Source organism: Diabrotica undecimpunctata, chromosome 6 (assembly GCF_040954645.1).
Source record: "Diabrotica undecimpunctata isolate CICGRU chromosome 6, icDiaUnde3, whole genome shotgun sequence".
NCBI classification, from domain to species: Eukaryota; Metazoa; Arthropoda; class Insecta; order Coleoptera; family Chrysomelidae; genus Diabrotica; species Diabrotica undecimpunctata.
Window position 1 is genome coordinate 21,457,589 of NC_092808.1, and position 25,849 is coordinate 21,483,437.

Consider the following 25,849-nt stretch of genomic DNA (forward strand, 5'->3'; position numbering starts at 1 on the left):
CTTCTTCACTTCACTTTCACTTGTTTTATCTCTTCCTGATACGTTTATGTATTTCTCAGTTTATTTTCCTTTGTAGCTCTAGAGGTTTTATATTTCTCATAAGACATGCACATTAAAATAGTCATCATCTTTCTAGCTTTACAACCTTGCGTAGGTCCTAGCCTCCTCAAGAATTTATCTCCAGTCGTCCCTATCTATCGCCTTTCTCCGTCAAGCACGTATTCCCATATTTCTCAAGTCTTTATCGATGTTATTAAGGAACCTTGTTCTGGGTATTTCTCTCTCTTCTTCTTTGACCAATGGGTCTATCAAGGAGCGTTTTTCTAGCTGGGTCATTGTGTTCCATCAGCATTACATGCCCTATCCACCTCTGACGTCCTATTTTAATGTTTTACGATATCAGGTTCCTGGTATATTTTATATAGTTCGCAGTTGTATGGTCTTCTCGACACTCCATTGTCATTCATTGCTCCATAGATTCGCCTTAGTACTTTTCTTTCGAAACATCCTAACATGTTTTCATTATTTTTTGTTGAGAGTCCAGGTCTCCATACGTCTCCCTTACAGCGTTTTCCGTTATCCCAACAATATTGATATCATCAGCATAGGCCAGGATTTGCACTGATTTATTATATATTGAACCAAGTGGTTGTGATTTGTGATATACGTATTACTTTTTCCATAGCCAGATTGAACAGTATACAGGAGAGAAGGTCGCCCGTTATTTATTTTAAAAGGTTCAGAGAGTTCCCCCTGAATTCGTACTCTACATTCAACTTTTTCAAGAGTTAGTTTTGTTAAATTTACTAACTGATTTGGTATTCCTAGCTCTTTCATTGCTTTGAACATGTCCCTTCTATTCACAGAGTCGTAGGCTGCTATGTAGTATATAAATATGTAATGGGTGTCAATGCCATATAGTATCATACTGTATTTAAAATTTTGAGCTGATCTGACCAGTAGCTATCTCATATTACTGGTCTACAAATTCAGAAGCAACCAGTGTTCCACAACGAGTGATAGTTCCAGAGAGATAGGAAGTTATGATATGCTAAGACAGTTTTTCTCTTATTATAAACTATACATCTTTTAGAAGAGTATCCTGTGCAAAATAGCCAGGATTCTCAAAGCCGACAGTACCCCGAATAAGAAGCCCAACCCTATGCTCCAGAGTTTTTTCATTCTTTTACCTTTTGTAAAGGTAATTCATAAAGGTAAAATAGTAAGTCTTACAGAAGTGTTCACTAAGATCGTGCTGTGTGACACGATCTACAATGTTGTACTACACAGATTATTGTTGGTAGGCATGGCTTGATCAATTCTCCATCATTATTTTCGAAAGATACTTGCATGTGAATCAAATGAAAATAATTCTGGGCTCTACAATTTCAACCCATCCTCAGGTTCTTCCATTTCTTCATGATAATCTGCTGTATTTTTCAGTACGGTCTCATCAATATAGCTTGTAGTTATGTCCCTGTATATGATTTACAGCAGTAAGTGCAAGATTTTGAATGGTTTATTGTTGTTGTTTGTTGTCGTTTTCCATCTCTGTCTTCAGGTAATTTTTGATTAAGAATAACCTGCAGTAGTTTACTCATCTAGATGCGCATGTTTTCGTAAACATCTCCGTCAGTAACTTTCTGTAGCCACATTCGCTTCCACGATCGACTGCCAAGGAGCTTTCTTACGTTCTCATCAACATCATCCTCTCATCGCTTCCTCCGTCTTCCAATAGGTTTCTTCCCCTGCATTTTTGAATTGTAACAGTTTTTTTGGAAGCCTGTTTTCTTTCATCCTAAATACATGACTTCAATGGGCAGGCATTGGAAAGATAGTTTAAGCGTTTAATTTCTCATTCCTTCAATTTAAGTGGCATTGTCTCATATATATGCCATCTTCCTCTTAGCTGGAAAACATCCGAAACCGATAGGTACCATTAGGAGTAGAAACTTCCTCTTAGTTAATGGTTTATGATTATTATCAGTATTAGTACATTGCACAAAGTAAAAAAGAAAACAATATATTATAAGTAGTTCCTTTTTTAATAGTATTTCGTTTTTATTAACTCTGTAAAAGCTTATATTAAACAAAAAAGTGTTAAAACATATTAAAAGCCCTTTTCTATTATCTAGATCTTGTTCTAAAACTTCGGCAGCTTTTTTCCGAGGCGGCTGGTTCATAAAAAGCAAATTTCTACTTATAAAACGCGTGAAAAGTTTCGGGAAAGTCAGCCAACTTATTTCACTCACGGAGAACGTCCCCGTTTTATTACGCTTTAATAAAATATTATCGACATCCTGAAGGATCACAAAATAATAATTGAATCTTTACAAGGGGATTGATTTGATGCTCACGACGAAAAGAAAAAGCAATTTTATGAAGTTCCGTTTTTATTTACCTATACGGAGCGTAAAATCCAGCAGTTTTACTTAGTTTGTAATTCTTTGTTATAGTTTTTTTGACAATAGTATTAACGTATACTCAAATGCTTGGTGTTAGTGCACATTTGCTCATGGTCTGACAAAATACCAACAACAAACATGAAAATCACGATTATACCGGTAATAGAAGTGAGTAAAGCTAAAATAGCAAACATTAGAAGCTCATGTAACTTCTAACTAACAGTGTAGAGACTTTTAAGTTATGTATGCAGCAAAACAACGGGGGAAGGAAAAAAACAGCCAAAACCTCAGTCGTATTTGTAACATAAAAACACATTTGTCTGATTGAGCTGCACATGGAAAAGAGATTACAAAACATGTACCACATGATTGTACAGATTTTTTTTCAAAAACTATTGAAATTCTAGAAAAATAAAAACTATCGTATCAGTTTCTACACCCTCGGAAATAAACAAAATCTGATTAACTTCGCTGATAGGCTTAGCATTCTAGAGTTCAAATAGATTATACATAGGTTATGCAAGAAGATTTTACTTACTAGATTGAGCTACAGAAGTAATGAACAGCCTACGAACTTAAACATCTACTGTGGTCTTTTTTTCATTTCGTTTTAAGATATTGTTCCTTTGATAATTTGGAATTCCTGTTCATTGCCAACTACTGCCTTTCTGCGCCTATCTTCCTCACGTCCTCATTTATACCATCTCTACCTCAATCTTGGCCTCTTTCTAATCCTATTTCTTGCAGTCAGTGATAATGGGGTTGGTCTAGGAGGAGAGTCTATGTATTTTTTGAAGGGTATCGCTACATCGCTGCCATCAAAATTAAAATTTATAAAACAACAATCAGATCTGTCATAACCTACGCCTGACTAATAAAAAATGAAGACAAGTTAAGAAAGGAAGATCCTTATAAGAATTCTTGGACCAAAAAAAGTCCAAGATGGAGAGATATCAATATATATATATATATATATATATATATATATATATATATATATATATATATATATATATATATATCATGACAAAACAACGGATACAGCTTCCACTAAATGGTTATAGTTTGTTTCTATTTCTAAACCATTCTTAACAACAAAGAAGTATTTCGGATGGAGCCACGAGATATATTATGAAAATTTATAAGCTACAAGAAAGAAAGAATTGAATAGACATTTACAGTAAAGATAGCAACAAACACTTTATCTAATCCCCTCCTGGCATATACACAAAGTCCCTCTTAGCAACAAAATTTATGAGTTGATAATTGAGAATATTAATTTATGCTGCTCCTCGCCAATTATCTGTGAAATAGAAAATATTAAATTATTTTTGGAACTTGCTCAAACTATCCCTGATTGCGAGCCAATAAAAGAGAAAAATTACAATGGACACCATACAGGCAATTCGCTTCCTGGGTTTGTAGTATTATAATGGGTTAAATGTAAAATTTATATCGTATAATTTTTTATGTTGAATTTACCTCAGGAAATAATATGCTCGTGTGTGTAATGGCTTCTTTATCCTACCGTTTCAGCTGTTATTGATGTGTATCTTGCCAAGTGCAAAATCGTTTGATCTCAGTATGTTTTTAAATAATTATACCAAAATACGGGAGATTTAATGAATTCAATACCGATGACAGACGTGGGCTATATTATGTAAGGTTTGTAGGCATAGCGGCCACAGATAATTTATGGCATTAAAAAAATATGTTGAAAGTTAGAATCCAAATGATTATAATGGTGACAAACTTATTCTAAGATAAACTGGTCAGCGTTGATGGCGCTAAAATAGAACCACTTTTCTGTGTACTGTCTACTGCTGTGGCACGAAAATTTTAATTTAAGTGTAGCTATTGTTTGTAATTTTAAGTGATATTAAAGAGCGCTGTACTGAACGGGAAAATTACATAATAGAATTATTTAAAGATGACCAAAGAATCTACAAAGAAATAATATTTAACCGAGACACTGGCCTACCGATTCCAATCTCAAAAGTTCAGAAGGCCATTGACTAAGCAAAACGAAGGAAGGCTTCTGGTACTGACGAAATTAATACCTGCAGAATTGTTACAACTATTAGATAATGAGTGTTGCGATTATCACCTCCTTCTTTAACAAGATATACAGCAGCGGTAAATTACCAGACAACTGGTTAGAATCAATATTTATAACTATTCCCAAAAAAAAATGCCAGACAGCGACCATCGACTTTAATACTAACAGTCTAATGAGTCACGCGCTTAAAATTTTTATGAAAATATTCCATTCCTCACTTATGCTTGTTAATACGGCGATAGCCAACGCTTGAAAACAAGTATGGCACACAAACAAGAATATTATTTGTCTAGCACAGTAGCAGATCTGGACATTTGCCTTGGAGAGGGGGAAACTTCCAATGAAACATCAAACAAAAGACATAAAAAAGATAAACCCAAACGACATTCTTCTTCTTCTTCCTTTTTATATGTAGGCTTTAAAGCCTGTTTCTTCTTCAATATTAGCCTCTTAAATTGTTTAAATTATCGCACAATCTTTTTCTTGGTCTACCAATATTTACCATACCATTTGGTGACTTCTCTCATGATATTTGTACCTACTATCCTATCCTCTGCCAGTCTTCGACAAACGATATTCTTCTTCTTCCTTCTTACATGTAGACTTTAAAGCCTCTTTCTTCTTCAATATTAACCTCCTAAATTGTTTAAATTATCGCACCATCTTTGTCTTGGTCTGCCAATACTTCTTCGTCCATTTGGTGACATCTCGTGCTATTTGTACTATCCTATCCTCTGCCATTCTACTAATGTGTTGGTTCCACTCCTGTTTCCGTTTTGTCACCCATCCATTTATGTCTTCTATATTGCATGCTCTTCTTATCTTTTCGTTTCTCTCCCTATCCAACAGACTTTTCCCTGATATTCGTCCCTATATTAAGAGATCCCGCCGCTTTACTTGCTTTTAAGCTTGTCGTACTTCTTCTTCAACATCTCCGTAACTAGTTATATCTATTCCCATATATATATATATATATATATATATATATATATATATATATATATATATATATATATATATATATATATAAACCTTGCATCCTGCTTTATTATTTTCCCATCAATTGCGATTTTACATCGTAGTGGGTATTTAGATGTTGTCATACATTTGGTTTTTTCTGCTTATATTATCATATTGTATTTCTTGGCTTTCCATTGAAGATGTGTGTTAATCTTTAGAGCTTGTCTTCTGTCTCGGCGATTAATGCGGCGTCGTCTACATACTTTGTACTGATATACACTGTATTAGTTTTCCATTTATCTTTGCCTGTATTCGATTATGGAAGTAGATGTTTTCGTTGGTTTGTATAATATTGATTGGTATGTTTCTTTTATACAGTAGGTGTAAGATGTCTTCGACTTGGATGCTATCGAAAGCCTTTGTCAGGTCTATAAAACATAGATATGCTGGTTTATTGTACTCGACGGCCTTTTCTATGATTTGTCTTAGTACAAATATGGCGTCTACGCAAAATCTTCTGGATCTGAATCCTTGTTGTTCATCTGATAAAGTTGTTAGTTTATTGATTTTATTGGTTAGGATTTTTGTGGTAAGGTTAAGTGCAATGTTCAGTAGATGTATACTTATTGTATAATTGTTGGGGTCTTCTTTTCTCCTTTCTTGAACATTGGTATCATTATGCTGTTTCTTCATGCGCCTGGTATCTTGCAGTGCAATATTAGTTTTTGTATAAGTTTTCTCATCTCAAGGGTTATACTTTCTCCTCCATGTTAAAAGACACAACATAAAAGACTCAGACATAAAAGATATAAATCATAGGTTTTCTTTAGTTTTTGACCTTGTTAGGGGGAAGGATTTCACCCTTGTATCCGCCTCCTGGTCTAGCATATTTTACTGTAGTTCTGCTTCTTATCCAATCTTTTATTTTTTGTTGTTTAGTTGTTTTTTAGATTTATGTGGAGCCTTTCCATGACACTTTCTGTGTTAGCTATGTTCTCTTTCGTCAGCATCCATGTTTTGTACTCCAACTGGTAGAATTTATTGGGCAAATATTTTAGTCCGTGTATTTGTTTTTCAATATAATTTAGCTTTCCAAATGCAGCGCATTATTCGGCCTTCTATTTCAGCGATCTTCTGCTTATTAGTCATTATCTTTGTTTTGTTACAGGTCACATTCAGTCCCATTTTATTTGCTAGCTTATCTTCCTTATTATATTTACAAGATTTTTGGCATTTTCTGTAATGATTGCAATATCATCTGCATATCGCAAATGTTTCAAACATTGTCTATTTATTTCCTAATTTACCTTTTAATAGGTTTGAGTGAATAATTTTGGGAATATTTTGTGCTTTGTCTGATTATTCGTTTAATTTTTATAGGTTCTGTGTCTTCATATATTCTGATTCTAGTTGTTGCTTTCTCATGGATACTAATTCATAAATTTAATAGCAGAATAGCCCTTTCCAACGTCAACAGCTTTTGTGTGAGGTCTCGATTGAGTAGAGCGTAAATGTACATTTTGTATCTAGATACAAGTGTTTTCGCTTGCGTCTGTTCGAATTTTCCACTATTACTATAAGTATAAGTAAGTTTTCGCTTGCGTCTGTTCGAATTTTCCACTATTACTATAAGTATACTTATAGTGTTAAGTAGACCGACTCTTTTTCTAACCTTGCTACAGGATGCTATCACATCTTGTCTCCAGTTTAGGGTTTTGGTGCACACCATCCCTAGAACGCGATCTGATCGCAGAGTTAAAGTCGACATCTCCATAGCCTCAGTTCCATTTTTTCACGCTTTTGTGTGGTAGCCGCTAGTGATTGAATGTTTGAAAATTATAAATTGCGTTTTGTTTGGCTTAGATCTATCGGTATGGTTCAGGTGATTTTGAGCATGGCTGCTTTCTTGCATTTTTATGGCATTGCTTTGTTGTTTTAATAACTTTTTTATCAAGCCATAACGGATTTCTACATCGATTCGAGCACTTTTTATGATTGGCAATAACGCTCTAATTATTCAAACACAATTTTTAATCAGCCCAATAAACCGATATCTTTATGAGTTATTACAGATCTGACGATAATACTCTGGATATCTAATCTACAAAAACTGTTTATCTAGTCCGAAGACAAATATCCTCACTTAAACGTATATGTTTAGTAGTCTATACACAATTGTACAAAAAATGTGGTACGCGGGAACGAAAGACAACCATTACTACTGTATTTTATTGTTTTTATTGGTTCTTATCTTGACGTTTATTTCTAATCCTTTTAAAATTAAATTTACGATTTAATTATTGAACATTAATTTTAATGTCTCGTCTTGATCTTTTTGTTTTACATATTCCTCCGATAAAGTTCGTCTAAAGCTTAAAACTACTGTAAATGCATTGTTATTGTCATAAAATTGACTTATAATTTACAAGATAAAATATATTACGAAACAAAGCAGTATATGTTTTCTTGCGAATTTGTTGTTAAAGAAACGGTAATAGGAAAACCTATGTTAACGCTACTTTCTAGTTATTCGCATATTTATTGATATTTAGGTAAAAAATACAAGAAAAATTCGAAATACTTAGCCTGAAGGGCTCACAAATGGGTCCTTCCCATGTGTTAGCCCTTCAGACACTTAGACCTCTAAGACGGGTCCATTATATCACCCCTATTACGGACTAGGCACATAAGGACCTAGTGTGGGGCCCAGGCTGCTCCGTGAGCCTTTATCTTCTATAATCAGCAGGTGCTCCAAATCTGAGCTCCTCTTCCTGCCGTTCCGAGCGTCTAATCCTTTAGTAACCTTGTGACCTTATAGACAAAAGAACCAAAATGACTATCTACAGAACACTGATTAGACCCGTAGTAACCTATGGATGTGAAACTTGGGTAATGACGAAAAAAGATGAAGCCCAACTCAGGACATTCGAGAGAAAAATACTGAGGAAAGTATATGGCCCGGTACAAGAGGAAGATGGCACATGGAGAATCAGGAGAAACGACGAGGTTAATGAGTTAAATGAAGGTTATGACATTGTAAGATTTGTGAAAAGTCAAAGACTGTCATGGCTGGGACATGTGCAGAGACAAAACGATGCAAAAACAACAAAGAAAATGTTACAATGGAAGCCCATAGGAAGGCGAAAAAAAGGAAGGCCCAGAACGAGATGGTTGGATGACGTGGAAGACGACCTGAAAACAATGAACATAAGACAATGGAGAAGAAGGACACAGGAGAGATCTGAATGGAAGGACATAGCCAGACAGGCAAAGACCCATCCAGGGTTATGATGCCAAAAGAAGAAGAAGGAAGACCTTATAGAAAGCCACAAGTCTTTTTAAGGATAACTCCCTAATTTGACTGTTGCATAAATGCCGAACCCAGGATCTGCCACCTTTGGTAGGCCAGAGCCGGGGACTTTCACAGGACATGTGAGCAGGTTTTCTCTACTCATTACGAAGACGGCACCATGGGCCATCCGCTAATCCAAAGCAGATAAAGGTAACGCCTGAGTCTATAGTGGCGGGTAGGCATACTGACTACTAGGGAGCATCTTCTACGGTCTAGAAAGAGAAGTTGGGCTGTAAGACTGATATTACCCATTACATTAAGCTTTATAGAGATTCTAACTTTAACTACACAAAAATTTTGGAACCAGAAACATACAAACATAATTCAAGAACTTTATGCCTCTACGTGCGGAACAATAGCATCATCTTTTTCTTAAATTGAGTATTGTGAATCAGTTTAGCTTAAAGACACAGATGTAAAGAGACTTATGATCAATTGCACAATATTATAAAAATAATTGTTTACTCTCACATCAGTAGTGTAGCCCAATTACAGTACTTTGTACCAAAAGTCCCGACTGCGTTAAAATTACCGAGCAACATCTGGTGTACACTAAATCGATTCAGTACACACTCAATCTGGCAAGTTAGAGTCTTCGTTCCGGGACAGCAGAAAAATCCTAACTAACCATTAAGAATATAACCGAGCTATGCCTCCAAAAATCCCCGAACACAAGCCTTAATATTATTTGGTTTGCAAGAGTCGATACATCATATAACTCGCCTTAATGTGTCTTTTTAATAATTATTTTATAGAGAACATGTTTTGTGAACAATTCACAGAACATTGAAGAAAAAGACACAAGACAATACAATCATAAAACTTTACATATACGAAAATATACCCAGGATATAATGAAGAAAATATAATATGTCAATCTGCGGTGCTCTACGCAAACGAGAGTAGAAGATCCTTAAAAGGATCTGATGAAGGTTTAAAAGATATGAATGCATGTTGAACAAGTACCAACCACAAGATAATGCAATTATGTGGATAACCATAGACAAAAATGCTTCTTCTTCTTGTAGTGTCTATCCGTTTCGGATGTTGGCGACCATCATATCAATCTGCATTTTGCAAACTGCTGCTTTGAAAAAAATTTGTGGTTGTTGTATTGAACCACGTACCTAGATTTTTTAGCCAGGAAATCCTTCGCCTTCCTGGTCCTCGTTTTCCTTCTACTTTTCTTTGTAGAATTAATTGCAGCAAACCATATATTTTGCTGTTCCTCATGATGTTCCTTATGAAAGTTCAAATATTGAGATCACTCGGACACAATTATAGTGAGGATGGCAGAACGAAAATATCTAGAGGAATTGACATTGAAGTTGATCTTCTTCTTGCAGTACCGTCTTCTATCGGAGGTTGGCTACCATCACAGCAATCTTTACTTTGTTGGCTGCAGCTCTGAACAACTGTATTGAACTGCACCCATACCACTCCCTTAAATTTCGCAACCAGGAAATCCTCCTACGTCCCACATTTCTCTTTCCCGAGATTTTTCCTTGCATTATGAGTCTCAGCAGAGAGTACTTTTCTCCTCTCATTATGTGTCCCAGATATTCCAGTTTTTTCGTTTGTATGGTTTTTATGACTTCGTATTCCTTCCCCATCTTCAGCAGAACATCTTGATTTGTTACTCTTTCTGTCCATGGTATTTTCCACATTCTCCTGTAACACCACATCTCGAATGCCTCAATGTTTTTGATGTTTATCTTTTTCAGTGTCCAGGCCTCCATGCCGTACAGCAGAACGGAGAAAACATAGCACCTTAACATTCTCGTTCTTAAGTTTATATTTATGTCCCGGCTGCATAGGAACTTATTCATTTTGACAAACGATTGTCTCGCTATCTCTATTCGCCTCTTGATTTCTCTTGTCTGGTCATTAGTATCAGTGAAGCAAACCCCTAAATATTTTTAGGACGTAACTCTTTCAACTGGCTGATTATTTATGGTTAAATTCACATTGGTGTATAGCTTCTTTGTTACAATCATGAATTTAGTCTTTTTGATGTTCAGTTTTAGACCATACTTTTTGGTATGGGTGTTTATGTTTTCCATCAAAAACTGTAAATTTGCTAGGTTATCTGTTACTATTAGCGTGTCATCAGCGTATCGTATATTGTTAATTAACTCTCCGTTAATGTTCATACCAATGTTTTGCTCTAGGAGCGCTTCCTTCCTAGGAGGACTATTGAAGTTGATAGAAAAGATTAACGAAGGCAGTGAATGAAGTTGGTACTGTGGAAAATGAATGATTTTTCTAGATATAGTATAATTGTCAATTAATTATTATGTTAATAACCTCTGAGCAATAATATTTTTTACAAATCCATTTTTTATTACACTGTAATTTCCTGTATCGTGTGAAATATTTTATTTGCTTGTAACATGAAACACGAGAATTCAATAAATTTTATTTTTAGCCGATATCACCTGCAACCTAAGCTCAGGGATTAGTATTTTTATTCTTTGATCGCATTTCTGTAGATACTCATATCGACGATTTGAACTGCTTTTTTATCTAATCTAAAATACCGTATATTCCACAAAAACTAAAACCACTTCAAGTACAGTTTTTAAAAAAGTATCAATAAATTTCAGACAAATTAACCTACATAAATTTTACATAAATTAAAATTCAGCTAATTGGTTTACTTATTCTTGTCTATCACATTAATATATACCGGGAATCGTTATGTATTAGTCTGAAACGGGTTATAGAAAAGTCAATGGGAAATTCTAATTCTGCTTCCCTAATTATTTTACATCAAAAGTCATCAGATTCTATTTGGTCCTGTATACAAAAATAAAAATAATGACAATTCAAATATTTTTAATATCTAGCTTCATGGTGACCTTAGACAAGGAAAGAGAGGGGACGCGTAATCGTTTGGAATTAACTGAAGGCTTCCGGCACCAGAAAGGTTGCCAGGTCATATTTTATTTCTTTAGTGGATTTAGAATAATAGATTTTTTTAAGACCTCTCTATTCGGATTGCTGAATATAGGCCTCTCTTAATTCTCGTTATTCATCTCTGTTGTTTGTAAGACGTTTCCACATTGGCCCTGCAGTTCTTTTAATATCGTCGCTCCAGCGCATTTGCGGTCTTCCTCGTGATCTCGTGGCCGCCAATTCCCGATTTCTTTATTCCATCGGCCATCCTTAAGACGTTCGTTATGTCCAGCCCATTTCCATTTAAGTTTAGCTGCCTGTTCGATAGCATCTTTTACTTTTGTTCTATTACGAATGTCTTCATTGGTTTTATGGTCTTTGAGTGAGATACCCAGCATCTGTCGTTCCATAGCTCTCTGAGTTTTTCTGATCTTTTTCATGTTTATTTTAGTGAATCTCCAGATTTGAGCTCCCTATGTAAGTACAGGTAGGATACAGGAATTAAACACTTTGGTTCGCAGTCTTTGAGGTATATTTTTATTTTTAAGTACGTATAAGAGTCTTCCAAATGCTGCCCATCCCATTTTTACACGTCTGCTTATTTCGGTAGTCCGATTTTCTTTGCTTACCTTGACATTTTGACCCAGATATGTATATTTATCTACGTGTTCTATCTTTCTCCCTTCGATGTTTATCATAGGTTTGTCATATTTGTTTGACATTAGTTTAGTTTTGCTGAAATTCATTTTCAGTCCTTTTTTTAGTGATTCTGTGTTCAGCTCCTCAATCATCGTATTCAGTGCATTCCACGTGTCAGCTATTAGTACTACATCATCTGCGTATCTAATATGGTTTAAATATCTTCCGTTAATAAGGATTCCCTTATTTTCCCAGTCTATTCACTTAAAGATATCTTCTATTATAGGGCAGCTGTAAATAATTTTGGAGATATTGTGTCTCCTTGTCTTACTCCTCGGTTGATTTTTACTGGTCTTGTTTCATTTCCATTATCCAACGCCACTATCATTTCAGCTTGTTCGTAAATATTATGTATTAATATTCTGTACCTGGAGTCGATCCGGTTGTTGACTAATGCTTCTTCGATTACCCACAGTTCTATGCTATCAAAAGCTTTTTCATAATCTATAAAAGCCAGACATAATGGGAGATAGTATTCGTTAGTCTTTTCTATTAGGATTTTCAAGGTATATAGATGGTTACACTTTTGTACTATTTTCTAAATCCTGCTTGTTCTACTGGTTGATATCCGTCAAATTTAATTGTTAACCTGTTTGTAACAATCTTTGTAAATGTTTTGTAAAGTTGTGAAAGAAGTGAAATTGGTCGATAATTTTTCAGGTCTGTGGTGCCTCCCTTTTTGTGTATTAGTATTGTTTTAGCAGTATTCCATTGTTCGGGTATGTTGCCTTGGAATAGACATTTATTAAATAGTATTTTTAGATATGTGATGGCTTCTTCTCCGCCTTCCTTCAGCATTTCTGCTAGGATTCCATCGCTGCCAGGAGCTTGATTCCTTTTTATTTATTTTACTGCTCTTTCTATTTCTTCGTGGTTTATTACGGGCATTACTTCTTGTTGACATTTGTTATCTGCCTTTTCAGGTTCTGCTTTGAGGAGTTAGGGGATCGTTTCTGGAACGGGACGTCAGTAGATTACTGAAAATTCAGTAGACCTGGTAACTCTACGAGAGGTAGTAATGGGCAATGTACAGGCACCAAAACATGGCGGTCACATCGAAACTGGATTCACTTTGCGAAGGTTTAATAAATGAGCCTTACCTGTCCTCTCTCTTTCCTTGTCTAAGATTGTGACCAAACGCAACGTGTTATACATATTCTGCACTACGTGTGGCCTAACTTTGACAACTCTGGTAAATATATAATAGTTTTTCAAAATTTTAGAATGCGTTTAATTCGTAGAACAATTTTATTTAACACGCGTTTTCACTACAAATTTTAGTCCTCTACAAAATTTCTCATGACGTATGTAAAATAATTAGGAAAGCAAAAACTCGACAGTTTAGAATTTCCGATTGAGTTTCCTATGGCCTACTTGACGAATCACCAACCGATATATCTATCTATATCTCAATATCCCCAATTAAATAACCCGGTAAAATCAAAAAATAAATTTTAAACAGCCCATTTTAAATATTTTGAAGACGGTGGTTCCAAACACACCTATTGTATTGGTTGAAGGTTTTAACCTATCTTTCTTAGTTGTTTCTTCTTTTCCAGATACAATTTTCACAGACCACTAAGTTTTTTCTCAGAAAGTCTCGTTCAAAGAAGAGTCTGCTTGTCAGTGAACTGGTGAATTGGTGAAATAAGAAATCTGTATTTTGTTATTTTTGTTTTTTGGTTCGTAAGTTTCCTCTTTTAAGCTGTCCACTCAACTCAAAGTACCACTTGCTTGCTAGAATTGTTCTAGATTTAAGTTCTTCATTAGTCAGAAGAAGTCTATGTGAGTTTTTCTACCATATCGTAGCTGGAATTATTTATGTTGAAGTTATGACGAATATTTCTTACTATGTTGTTGGGTGTTGATGCCATCATTGTCATTTTTCTCCTCATTTAGAGTTATGCCCAGATTTTTTGAGAGAGTGCTATAGAGAAATGCAGAAAGCGTTATCCTACTTCAGAAAACTAGTAGAAAAACCTTTGTGATTAATATTTATCCGACATTAGAAATAGCTCAATATTATAATTAATCAGAAAAACTGAAAATCTGATATTTTAACATTTTTAACCTAATAATCAGTTTATATAAAACCTTTAGTTTTATATAATGGTCTATTTTCTTCAAATACCATTTTGGAATAAAAATTAGTTGTTAAAGTAATTGTTTATTTAACCTTTCGATTTACATGCAGAAAAAGCGGAAATATTTCTAGTAAAACCGTTTCAGAACTATATTTTTTGCCGTATCTGTATAAAACTATTTTTACATCAACAATATCCTTTATTTACGTCTATGAAAATAAACCTAGAACAGTTTTAGACAAAAATTCAACTTGCTTCAAAATAATTTTTGATTCGATAATTTATAGCGATCTTGCTTTAATTTTCCTGTTCATTTATAAAATACGTTATTAGATAATTTACTCGGAATTTATGATTTACTAAGCTAGCTCTCGACTTTTTCTTGGATTACTTTCAAGATTTAGCTGTACAATTAAAAGTTCATTTTTTAAAAATCTTTTAAGCAAAAGTTGAATAAATATTTTATATGTCTATTTGAGACAGTTGTTTATTTGTAGTTGCTTAGGAATTTTTAAATTATCCTTTTTCTTATTTTTTCTCTCGTTTTTAGTTCTATTTCAATTATTAAATTCCAAGTTCTAGGCATTTAATTTATTTTATTTAGAGTTTTCTTTTTTGTTTTGTTTTGTATTTGCTTTTAATAATAATTTCCTCAAAAATTAGTCACTTTTCACCAACTATAAGTGTCGATTTTTAAATTATTTTTCGAGCATTTTTTGTTATTCGATTATTAAAAAAAATAATTAAAATTTATCAAACCAATATTACATCATGATATATGGAGTTTTTTTGTTCTTAATCTACATACAAAACTTAGTGCTGTGTACAAAAAAGAAATGATCAACAATTATAAAAATATTACGGGATGTACCCCTTAAAAAGCACTAACATTGCACGACACCGGGTACATACAATATTGAAGGTTGAAGGGTTTCATCCCTGTTTAGATCACCATCTTTGAAATATCCAGCATAGTTATTTAGTCTGCAGTATACATATAAAAATAGGTAAAAAACTTACTGCGACTTCTTTGTTTTACTTAACTTGTTTTCACTGTAGACTTGCTGGTTCCTTAAATAAAATAAGGACTGTTTCTCTCAATACTAACGAAATCATTGCAAGTCTCGCATCAATCAAAAACCAAAAAAAAACGAATTTATCCATTGCCAAACTGCGGCAAGCAAACGAAGAAGAAATTTTTAAATTTTGTTTATTAATTTCAAGAGACACTCAAAGCATAATATTTTTTCCAGTTTGCAATTGAGCTGTATATTTATGCGTTTTAGCGCAAATAGTTATCATTTCCCATAATATGTTCTCGCTATTAAAAACTATATTAAAAAAACAAAATCAGAATTTATTTAATAATACTATTCTAGTATACGATAATCTGCGTTATCGAAATTTTACAGTAGGTGTACACCTCAAGTGTAATAACAAACAACCTAATACAATGTAACCTCCTAGAGCTACGTCTCTTCACGCGCTGTAACAGTCCGCTGATTTTCGGTTTACGCTGTCACTTTGAATATAAGTTGCACTCTTTTGTTGGACGAACCTTCGAGTGCAACATTTGTTTAACGAAAACTTTTCATTTTTTATTTTTTTGACAAAAAACTGAATAAAATAGAGTGTAGTCGTATATATTCTGGCACGACCAATTTTTGGTTCGTAATTTTAGCAATAAAAAACAATTATCGCCGATTAGATGGAAGAAACTACAATCGGAAGAAAAAACAGCACTACATCTCTGCACAGCCGCCTTCTGGTGTAGGATTTTAGCAGCCTCCATTAACACCGCTATCATTTTTAGGTGTAACTTTAACATTAAGGCCCATCAGTGATCAAAATTCGAGTCATGGATGTTCTTCAAAAAAACGTAATTATAACTCAATTTTTAATTATGTATTTTTGTTTGTTTTTAATTTATTTGTAAAGCAGACTTACCGTTCTGAATGCATCCGTAAAGTATTAGATATTAACACATGCTCCCATCTCTATTTTTACTAATAGGTGCTGGATTTTCGTATGGAGTAGAGATGGCAGCTATTTACAATATATTTAACAGTTAAATTAGCACTTGTTGTAGATACGTAGACTATTTGGTATTGTAAAATTAAACCTTTGTTCTTTGTTTATAATCTGGTTTAAACATATTTATTAAAATAAATAAACCAAATAATTACTATATTGAATATCAATTTTTTTTCATCACATTTAACATCAACATATTAAGCATTTTATTGGTAGTTCCAGGATTTTAATACCATTTTAATCACTACTACTTGTATAGTAAAACAAGAACAAGAATAAATTTTCTTTTAGGGTGAAATAATTTTTTTAAAGGTTTCTACAATTATATGAATCATATTTATATATTTTAGATAATATTACTATTAATTAAAATTTAAGAGTATAACAAGGGATCAAAAAATGTACAAAATCAAACTGGAAGGCAACCATAAATACTTATTTATGGTGGCGATTGCCACCATGTAAATATAGCTGGACGAAAGTACAAAAACGAATCCCACAAGCAACGGAGATTCAGACAAGGAGACACTATTTCTCCCAAACTATTCTCCCTTGCTCTAGAAAACATTTTTAATAAATTTGAATGGATTATTAGGGGTATAAACATCGACGGGTCGTACTTAAACCATTTAAGATTTGCAGATGATATAGTTTTTAGCAGATAATATTCAAGAACTAAATGAAATGTTACAACAATTAAATGAAGTTTCAGGACAGAATACAAAACCATACCATAGAGTTAAACATTATGTATGTATACCTGGACCATGTCATCAAACTGGAAAAACCAAATCAAGATGTTGAAAGTAAAAGAAGAACATACCCAGGATTTGTTTTTTTTTTCGGCAAAACTAACATATATCTTGTTAAAAAACCCATTCCTATTAACTTGAAGAAGAATGTGTATAACACATACATATCAACTTGTACCTACTGGTTGGAGAACGAAGTCACTACCAGGAAATCTGCTAAAAAACTAGAAACAGCGCAAAAGGCAATGGAAAGAAAGACAAGATTAGACACACCAAGATAAGACGCAGAACGAAGATCAGAGATATCGTTAGAAATTACAAAAATGAAATGGCGCTACTGAGAATCCTCGAATGAAAATCAAGGAGGACAAGAACCATGAGAAGACTATAAGAGCAGTGGCAGGCAAACAGTGGATTAGATTGGTGCGATATAGAGAAAAATCGAAGCAATTGGGAGAGACTTACATTCAGGAGTAGATGGAAAATGAAGATGATACTTATTTATGATTGCTTTCTATCTTTTTTAAACTTTTTTATCTATTTTCGTGCAAGCTTTACCATTATCCTTATACTACTTTAGTTGACAATATATATAGACGGTGATATTTCTTTTAAATTCGACTATTACCATTATGCTATATGCATTTCATGGTTTTCCAATCATCAGGAAACTTGTGAGAAGTTTCTTGAGTCCATGTCTTTTTGTACACAGGTCGCTACAAGCGTACACTGGTATATTGTGGTATAATAATTGCCAGGTGGATGAACTGTCAATTTGAGTTTCTCACAAGTTCTTCCTGATAATTGAAAAACCATGAAATAGGTATAGGGGAATGGCGAGACTTAAACTGAAAAGAAAAATCACTGTTTATATGTATATGTATATATATATATATATATATATATATATATATATATATTTATTTCAATGTTTCTACTCTAGGTAGAGAGTGCAAATGGTCATGTTAACATGAATAAACTGCGAAATAAAGGTAGTCCTAACGTCGTCTTTATAGATTATAGATTATTCTTCTGATTTATTCTGTATTTAGTGCATTCGCCCACCAAAATTGAGTTAATTAATCTAGTTTTACTTTGGTTTATGAGTTGTATATTAATTTTAAGAAAGATTATGTAGAGGGTACGTTTAAATCAAAGTTCAAACTAACAATAATAAATAATTATTTTCCCATTGTCCTGTGCTTAAGTATATCAATTTCCAATAATGGTAAATATTTTAAAACGTGTATTATTACTGAGTTTAAGATAAAATGCGTAAAACTAAATTGATTACGTCAACTGACTTTTAATTTAGACATCAGATTTTCCTGTCTAATTAATTTTGTATATATATCACATTCTGATGTAACTACTAAGAAATGTCACTCCGCATTATTTTCTCGTTAAGTTATACATCCATCCACGTAAAAAATTCTCTCTATAAGATATTAGCATAAATATTTCATTTATTCAACTTTTAATACATTAAGAATATTTTTCTAATCTCACAATCTAATGAGAACAGAAATATTCTGACGATTTTTTTTTGAATAAAATTTGAATATTATTAGCAGATTCTCAGAATAATTATTGATATGTTATTTTATAAAAAAGTGAAACTGAACAGGCAAAAGACTAACAAATCATATATTTATTATTTTGTATAGGATAATTAATATTAAAACCTTGATTTTCTATATAAATTGTAACAAGAAATCTGAATATCTTTCTTTTAGAGAAATTACTCCTGATCTGTTGATTTTCTTATGTCTTTATATAAATTTAGCCTTATTATTTCATCTTTTAACTTGTGTTCAATCATTTGTCTTTATTTTAGCGGTACTCACCGATCCCTAAATGGAATTTGAATGACTACTTCTGTTGACGAAATTTTTTTAACAGAAATATTGCTGGAATTGAGATCGTTTTCGAGATGATTTTCATTGAAAAATCATCGTCCGTTCTTCTGTATCGTAGGATTTTTTCGGCACTTGCTTTACATTTTTCAGAATCTGTAATTCTGATTCTTACTTAGAGCTTCTGTTTCTATATATTTCCAGCATTGTTGTTTCTCTGATTCACTTTTAGCGATGAAGAAAATAGCATCTTCTACCACTTTGAAACGCTTGTATAACAAACTTTACGAAAGCTGTGAAAGCCCTCCAAAATCATTTGTTGTGTCAAAAGATATTGATGCTGTGTAAAAAAATAATAATGCAAAATTGCTATGTCACACCATGAGACTTGGACAAGCTTAGGGGTTAGTTCCACCAGTGTATAAAATGTTACATGATCATTTACTGTACTAATCAAAAAACCAAATTCAGAAAAGTTGTTCGCTCTCGAAGCACTCCCAAATCAATGGCCATTTTTTTACAGCAAAATAGAACAGTCAATTCTGACAACTATTTCTTTGTTTAAAGTCTACAGTGAAATAAAGAAAACAAATGAGCGTCCTCGGATCATTTATCATCAAGAAAATGCCAGGCTGACAGATATCTAATCTATTATCCTAGCATTTGAATATTCAACAAATAGAATTCATGGTTCGTCCACCTCACAGTCATGACTTGATATCAAGTGACTTATTTTTGTCCTTAAAGCTCAAAAACAAATTACGTGGAAGCAATATTATCGTCGATACCAGAAGTCATTGATTAAAAAACCCTGTTTTGCAGGTGTGTGACGTGAAATCGAAAAATTGCTTTGGGAAGTGGTTCGAATGCCTGCAAAAGTGTAGGCATATAGAGCATAAAGACGAATATTTTCAAAAACAATAAATATATTTAAAATATTATTCTACGGTTTTCGGATAATTAGAGTCAAAACCTAAATTGGAAATATAAGGGAATAAACATCAATGGCCTCTACCTCATTAATCTACGATTTGCAGATGACATAATCCTGATAGCTACTGACCTACAAGAAATGCAAACCATGCTTTTAGAACTACATACCGAATCTTCTAAAATAGGACTGAAAATGAATTTAAACAAAACAAAAGTCATGCACTCCGAAGACACCGTGACAATAATAAACGATAAAGTTATAGAAAAAGTTGAAGAATATATATACTTAGGACAAAAAATAATACTAAATAGGGAAATTCAAACTGAAGAAATAAAAAGAAGAAGAAAGTTAGTTTGGGCAGCATTCGGTAAACTGAACTATATACTCAGAAATCAACAAATTTAATTATATCTTAGATCTAAAGTTTTTGATGCATGCATTATTCCGATACTAACTTATGCGGCACAAACATGGACAATCACAAAAAAGAATATGAATATACTTAGAGTCACTCAACACGCGATGGAAAGAGCAATGCTAGGTATATCACTTAAGGACAAGAAAACAAACACATGGATAAGACAGAAAACCAAAGTCACCGATGTGGTGCAAAAATCATTAAAGTTGAAATGGGAATACGCTGGACATGTAGCTAGGAGCGATCTAAACAAATGGCACCGATCAATTTTAACCTGGAGACCATACCAACACAAAAGATCCAGAGGCAGACCTCCTATGAGATGGACAGATGATCTGAAAAGGAATGCCGGGAAAAATTGGCTACAAGTAGCGTACAATAAAAAACAATGGAAAGGAAGACTTGAAGAGGCTTATGTTCAGATGTGGACGTGAATGGCTAGACGAAGAAGAGTCAAAACATAAGTTAGTGTCTCTCTTAAAAGCATATCACATGATAATATTATGACGAAATGAAAGTTAAAATTAACTCAATAGGTCAAGAGAATCTTAGGCAAAAGAGTCATTCCAAATTTTTGTTATGCGAAACAATTTTAAAATAATTTTTAAAATATTTTCATTTTGAGTCTTCGTTCACAATTATTACTTTAAGTAAAATTACAGTCTCACATTATTATAACGGAATTCCTGAATCCGTTGTACTTATTTTTAATGATCTATTTTAAATTAACTTTATATATGAGCCTGTACTGAATACTTAGTATCTGCTAACAGTATTTATCGTCGTTCATATTATATCTTCCATAATTGATTTGGTTTTATTGTTGCATAAACCAATTTAAGAGTACTAAAACAAATTACAAAGACATAAAAGTTAAAGCTCTGCCGTAGTGGATTTGACATGCTGGTGTGTATTTAGTTAAAACAGAGATTGGAACAACATGGAGAAGTTGTTAAGAGATTGATTAGTAACCACACACGATGAGATAAGTTACCACTTATTAGTGAACTTATTGTATTTATTTAAAAAAATCTTTAATGGATATGTAAACGCAGACTAATTACATTTTTAGCAAAAAATAGGACTAAATATAATTTTAGTCCTAATTGGTGTAGAGATTATACATATAAAGAAAAATACTTCTAGCATCGTATGTGGAAATGTTAGAAATGCAAAAGTAAGCAATAGAAATAGTTACATCCACTTACTGAAAAGGATGAATAAAAGTATTACTAGGAGAATGAAACAGATGATACCAGTTCTGAAGAACATAAACACAGAAAGACGAAGAATGAATAGGGCTATAAGGTTAATGACAGCAAATGAAAAAAGAAATTACGAACAAGCATCCAACGCGGACATGGACAAAACCAAAGAAGACGAGAATCCAGAGCAAATACAGGGAAGAGTTGAGAGAGGTATGGTAAAATTAGTCAAAATCAGTAGAAAAAAAAATTAAGAACTGACGAAAACGTGGTTCTATGAGTAATGTTGAAAATAATTAGAGAATAGAAGTAATTTAAGACTTCACACTGAAATCAGGACCAAAAGATGCTGAAAGTAAGTACACTAAACAGCGAAAAAGAACTAAAAAACTATCAAGAGAAAAGAGAACAATCTCTTTTAGTATAAGGGAAAAACTCTTACAAAAATGAATATAGAGGAAATCTGTATCGGGGGACAAAAAATGAAAAGAACGGATATCAGAAAGACAAATGGAGAGCTGAGAAAGTTATATGGGGAGCCCAGCATATTAGAAGTAAAAAAGAAACCAACGACTAAGATAGCTAGGACACATACAGAGGATTCCAGAAGGTAAACTACCGAAAATGCTACTGTCAAGTACAGTATGAAGACGTCAGAAAAGAGGTCGATCCAGAACAAGGTGAAAAATGAATGTAGAAGATGATCCAAAAAGATTAACAGATCTCGTAACAACATTTACTTTTATACTGTCAATATTTGATTTCAAAGCTTTTTGAATAGAGTACAAATTAAAAAACATAGGTGACAGCACGCAGCCATGTCTGACTCCTTGATGGATATGTAGATTGCTGACTAGTGCTCCACCAATTCCCACTTTAGCACTTCGGTTGCAGTATATTCTAAATCGTTTCCATTGTCACTGACGTTTCCTAAGAAAATAATTAAAGATATAATAATGTGGTTGGTTAGTTAAGAGCGAGGTGGTAATGGAGGGATCACGTGAACAGGGTTTATCCAGCGATACTTGTAAAGTAGGCCGCAGAATAGATACCTTAAAGGAGATTCCAATCCGTAGATGTGGTACCAAAGGATAAATTCGAATCAACTGTGGACCAATTATATAAATTGAATAACAAGTTCTGATTAGAGAAGTAAACAAAAATCTATTCAAACAATCTTCATAACTTCTGTTTTTCATAATTTTTTAAGAACAAATGTTTACATTTTTTGCATAATATGTATTAAAGAAAGCGGAATGTAAGTTTGTTTAGAAATTTAAAAAGTATCTAACGTTAGTTGCCATTAACACCTATCCTACTAAAGAGAACTAAAACAGCATTCAAATAAAATTTATTACTGCGATTAATTCATTTTTTATTTAAAATGAATATTATGCTGCGTGATTTAATATGACATTTGCTGTCACTGCATAACAATTAACATTAATTAAAGCAATAAATCATCGGTTTTTTTATATATAATTTTTCTCTTTAGATATCGGTACTCCAGTGGTGAAAACTATATGTAATATGAATTATTGATATAGTACGGTTAATTGTTATTAGAAATATTTTCACTGAAAATACCGGAACTAATTTGTCTTGTTTATAATGATTTGCCGATTATAGTTTATTGTCTCATCAATCAAACTAAAGCTAGATATTCTGATGATATATTTGAAACTTCAAATTTGATTTATAGACAAAGATGTATGTTCTAGTACTACTACCAAAGATGGAACAGGAAAACTAAAATACTAGTTTTTCGGTGCTTGTTTAGTTTTCCAGATTGCTTTTCAGTAGTTCCTTCAGTAGTATCTTGGTAAATATGACCTATAAAGGTATCCGTTTTTATAATTTCCGGTAGGGAGAGGCTACTGCTCTGGAGGTGCCTCTTACTTGTTTGCTTTGTTTGGTTGTTCCTCGTCTTTTCTTGTTTAAAAAGCTAGGTAATGGGTGGTCACTTCTAGCAAAGTCCTCTATGCCGGAAGATTGCTAATAAAACCTGGAGATGGCTTGGCATCTGAAGTCGAACCGTCCTGACTAGGTTGTGCTAACAACGGTATATTATAAAAGGAGTTATCAAAAAATAAGACAACTTATTTGACCAATAAAGCAATTAGTTACGTTCAATAAGAGGAAAAAGAAGTACGACAACAAAGTTTAAAAGCAAGTAGAGCGGCGGGATCTCCTAATGACACAATCTGGAAGAACAAACACCTAAGACAAGACACAAAAACAAGAATCTATAAAGCAGCAATTAGACCTATATTAACATACACGGCGGAGACAAGACCTGGACACATCTACAACGAGACGACTACTAGAAACAAAAGAGATGAAAATACTCCGAAGAATATCAGGGAAAAGTCTGTTGGATAGGGAGAGAAGCGAAAACGTAAGAAGAGCATGCAATATAGAAGACATAAATGGATGGGTGACAAAACAGAGACAGGAATGGAACAAACACATTACTAGGATGGCAGAGGACAGGATAGTACGAATAGCATGAGATAAGACACCAAATGAACGAAGAAATATTGGCAAACCAAGAAAAAGATGGTGCGATAATTTAAACAATTTATTAGGTTAATATTGAAGAAGAAACAGGCTTTAAAGCCTGCATAAAAGAAGGAAGAAAAAAGGAGAAATAAGAGGAACACTTATTGTGTAGAACGATAAGAGAATCTGAACACAAATTACCAAGTTGACTCTAGTTTATGAGATATCCTAACCTAAAAGTGCAAAAATAGCGGTTTTGGGCCATTTTTAAGGTGCCTGCTTGTAGTTGAAGGAGGTAGTTTCTAGGATAAATAAATTTTGCGGTTAATCTTTTAAGTTACAGGGTTAGGTGGATTTTCCGGCTTGGAAAGGTGGAGTAAAAGGGATGGATATAACAAAAAACGGTGGGTTGTGGACTGAAATATGGTTTCTAAAATTGATTCAGTTAGAGTATTTTGGTTTGCCAAGTAAACTCGCTTACGTAGAGATTTTCGGATTAGGTCGATTTACCTGCTTGTGAACTAAAAAGGGTAGTTTAGTGGGTAGGGGTTGGTTGGTTTAGGGGAGTATTGGTTTGAAGGATAAATGGGTTTGCTGTACATAATTTCCTTTTAATACAAAAAATTAGCAATTAATCTTATGGATTCAAAGGTTAGGTGGATTTTTCTGCTTCTGGATTAAAGGTGGTGGTTTTTAGGAGTTGATAGGGTTAGAGGTGTTTTGTTTCGATCAGTAAACACATTTAGTCTTAGGGATTCCAGGGTTAGCCGACTAAGGGTTGGTTGGGTTTGGAGTGTGTAGGTTTGAGAGTGTTGGATTTGGGGTTATTTAGGTTTTCAAGTTTGAGGTTGTTGAAATAAGCTTTAATGAATCTGGGGAGTTTTGAGTTTAGCTTCTCCATTATTTCATATAATCATAATATGGTTTGTAGTTTAAAACTAAGAAAATTTGGAATGCTGTATCTCAGCGAAACAAGAAGATATCTGAGTAAACTCAACGTCATGTGAAAGACTGAGATGCATAATTTAAGATGGATATAACAGTTCCTGGAAGCAATTACAAAAATTATATTACTATGCTACATAACTTCAAAATCTGCCAAAAACCGCAATTTTTTACACTTTTAGGTTAGGATATCTCAGAAAACCATAGCAATTCGGATTCAGCGCATAAAAAACCTTCTAAAAGGTGTATTTTAAGCTTTTGGTCTGAATATTGGTCAATTTTTTTTTACTTATTTCATATTTCAGTATGTATCTTAAATGTATGATTGACAATAAATGGAATTGTTTTAATAGGAAATATATCCTCCCGTGGTGTTCTACTTCTTGAACGCATTTTGGCGTAAAACCAACTTTTTTACAGCTTTCTAAAATGTCGCTCTCGAAATCATATCTGGATTACAGCCTGAATCAGTTGTTTTCTTTGATCATCTATTTGATGAAGTATATCTTTTACAATGACTCACATATTCTCAACTGAGTTTTGTACTATTTAAGTTTTTTTTTTAATATTATTTCATCAGGACTTTGGCACGTGGCATGGCGCTGAATCTTGTAAAACTTTTCTTAGTTCGATTTCAAAATCAACCAATAATTTTTTGTATTTTTTTGACTTCGCCATGCGTTATATTAGCACGAGAAGATCAGGCAGCTTTGTAGGAAAAGCAGTTTCAGAATATCTTGAACATA

General features: G+C 33.3%; 1 protein-coding gene across 4 annotated transcripts in view; it reads left to right on the plus strand.

Annotated features, from left to right (window-relative positions):
- The window catches only part of hth (Meis homeobox homothorax), a 393,321-nt gene that overhangs the window by 30,250 nt on the left and 337,222 nt on the right, over positions 1-25,849 (plus strand). For 3 of the 4 annotated variants that reach the window (XM_072534421.1, XM_072534423.1, XM_072534425.1), the window contains exon 2: positions 16,271-16,336. The exons of the other annotated variant lie outside the window; for it this stretch is intronic. In XM_072534421.1, coding sequence (XP_072390522.1) covers positions 16,316-16,336 — 21 coding nt within the window. In that variant the 5' untranslated portion in view covers positions 16,271-16,315. The remainder of the gene's footprint in view (positions 1-16,270; positions 16,337-25,849) is intronic. 4 annotated transcript variants of the gene reach the window in all.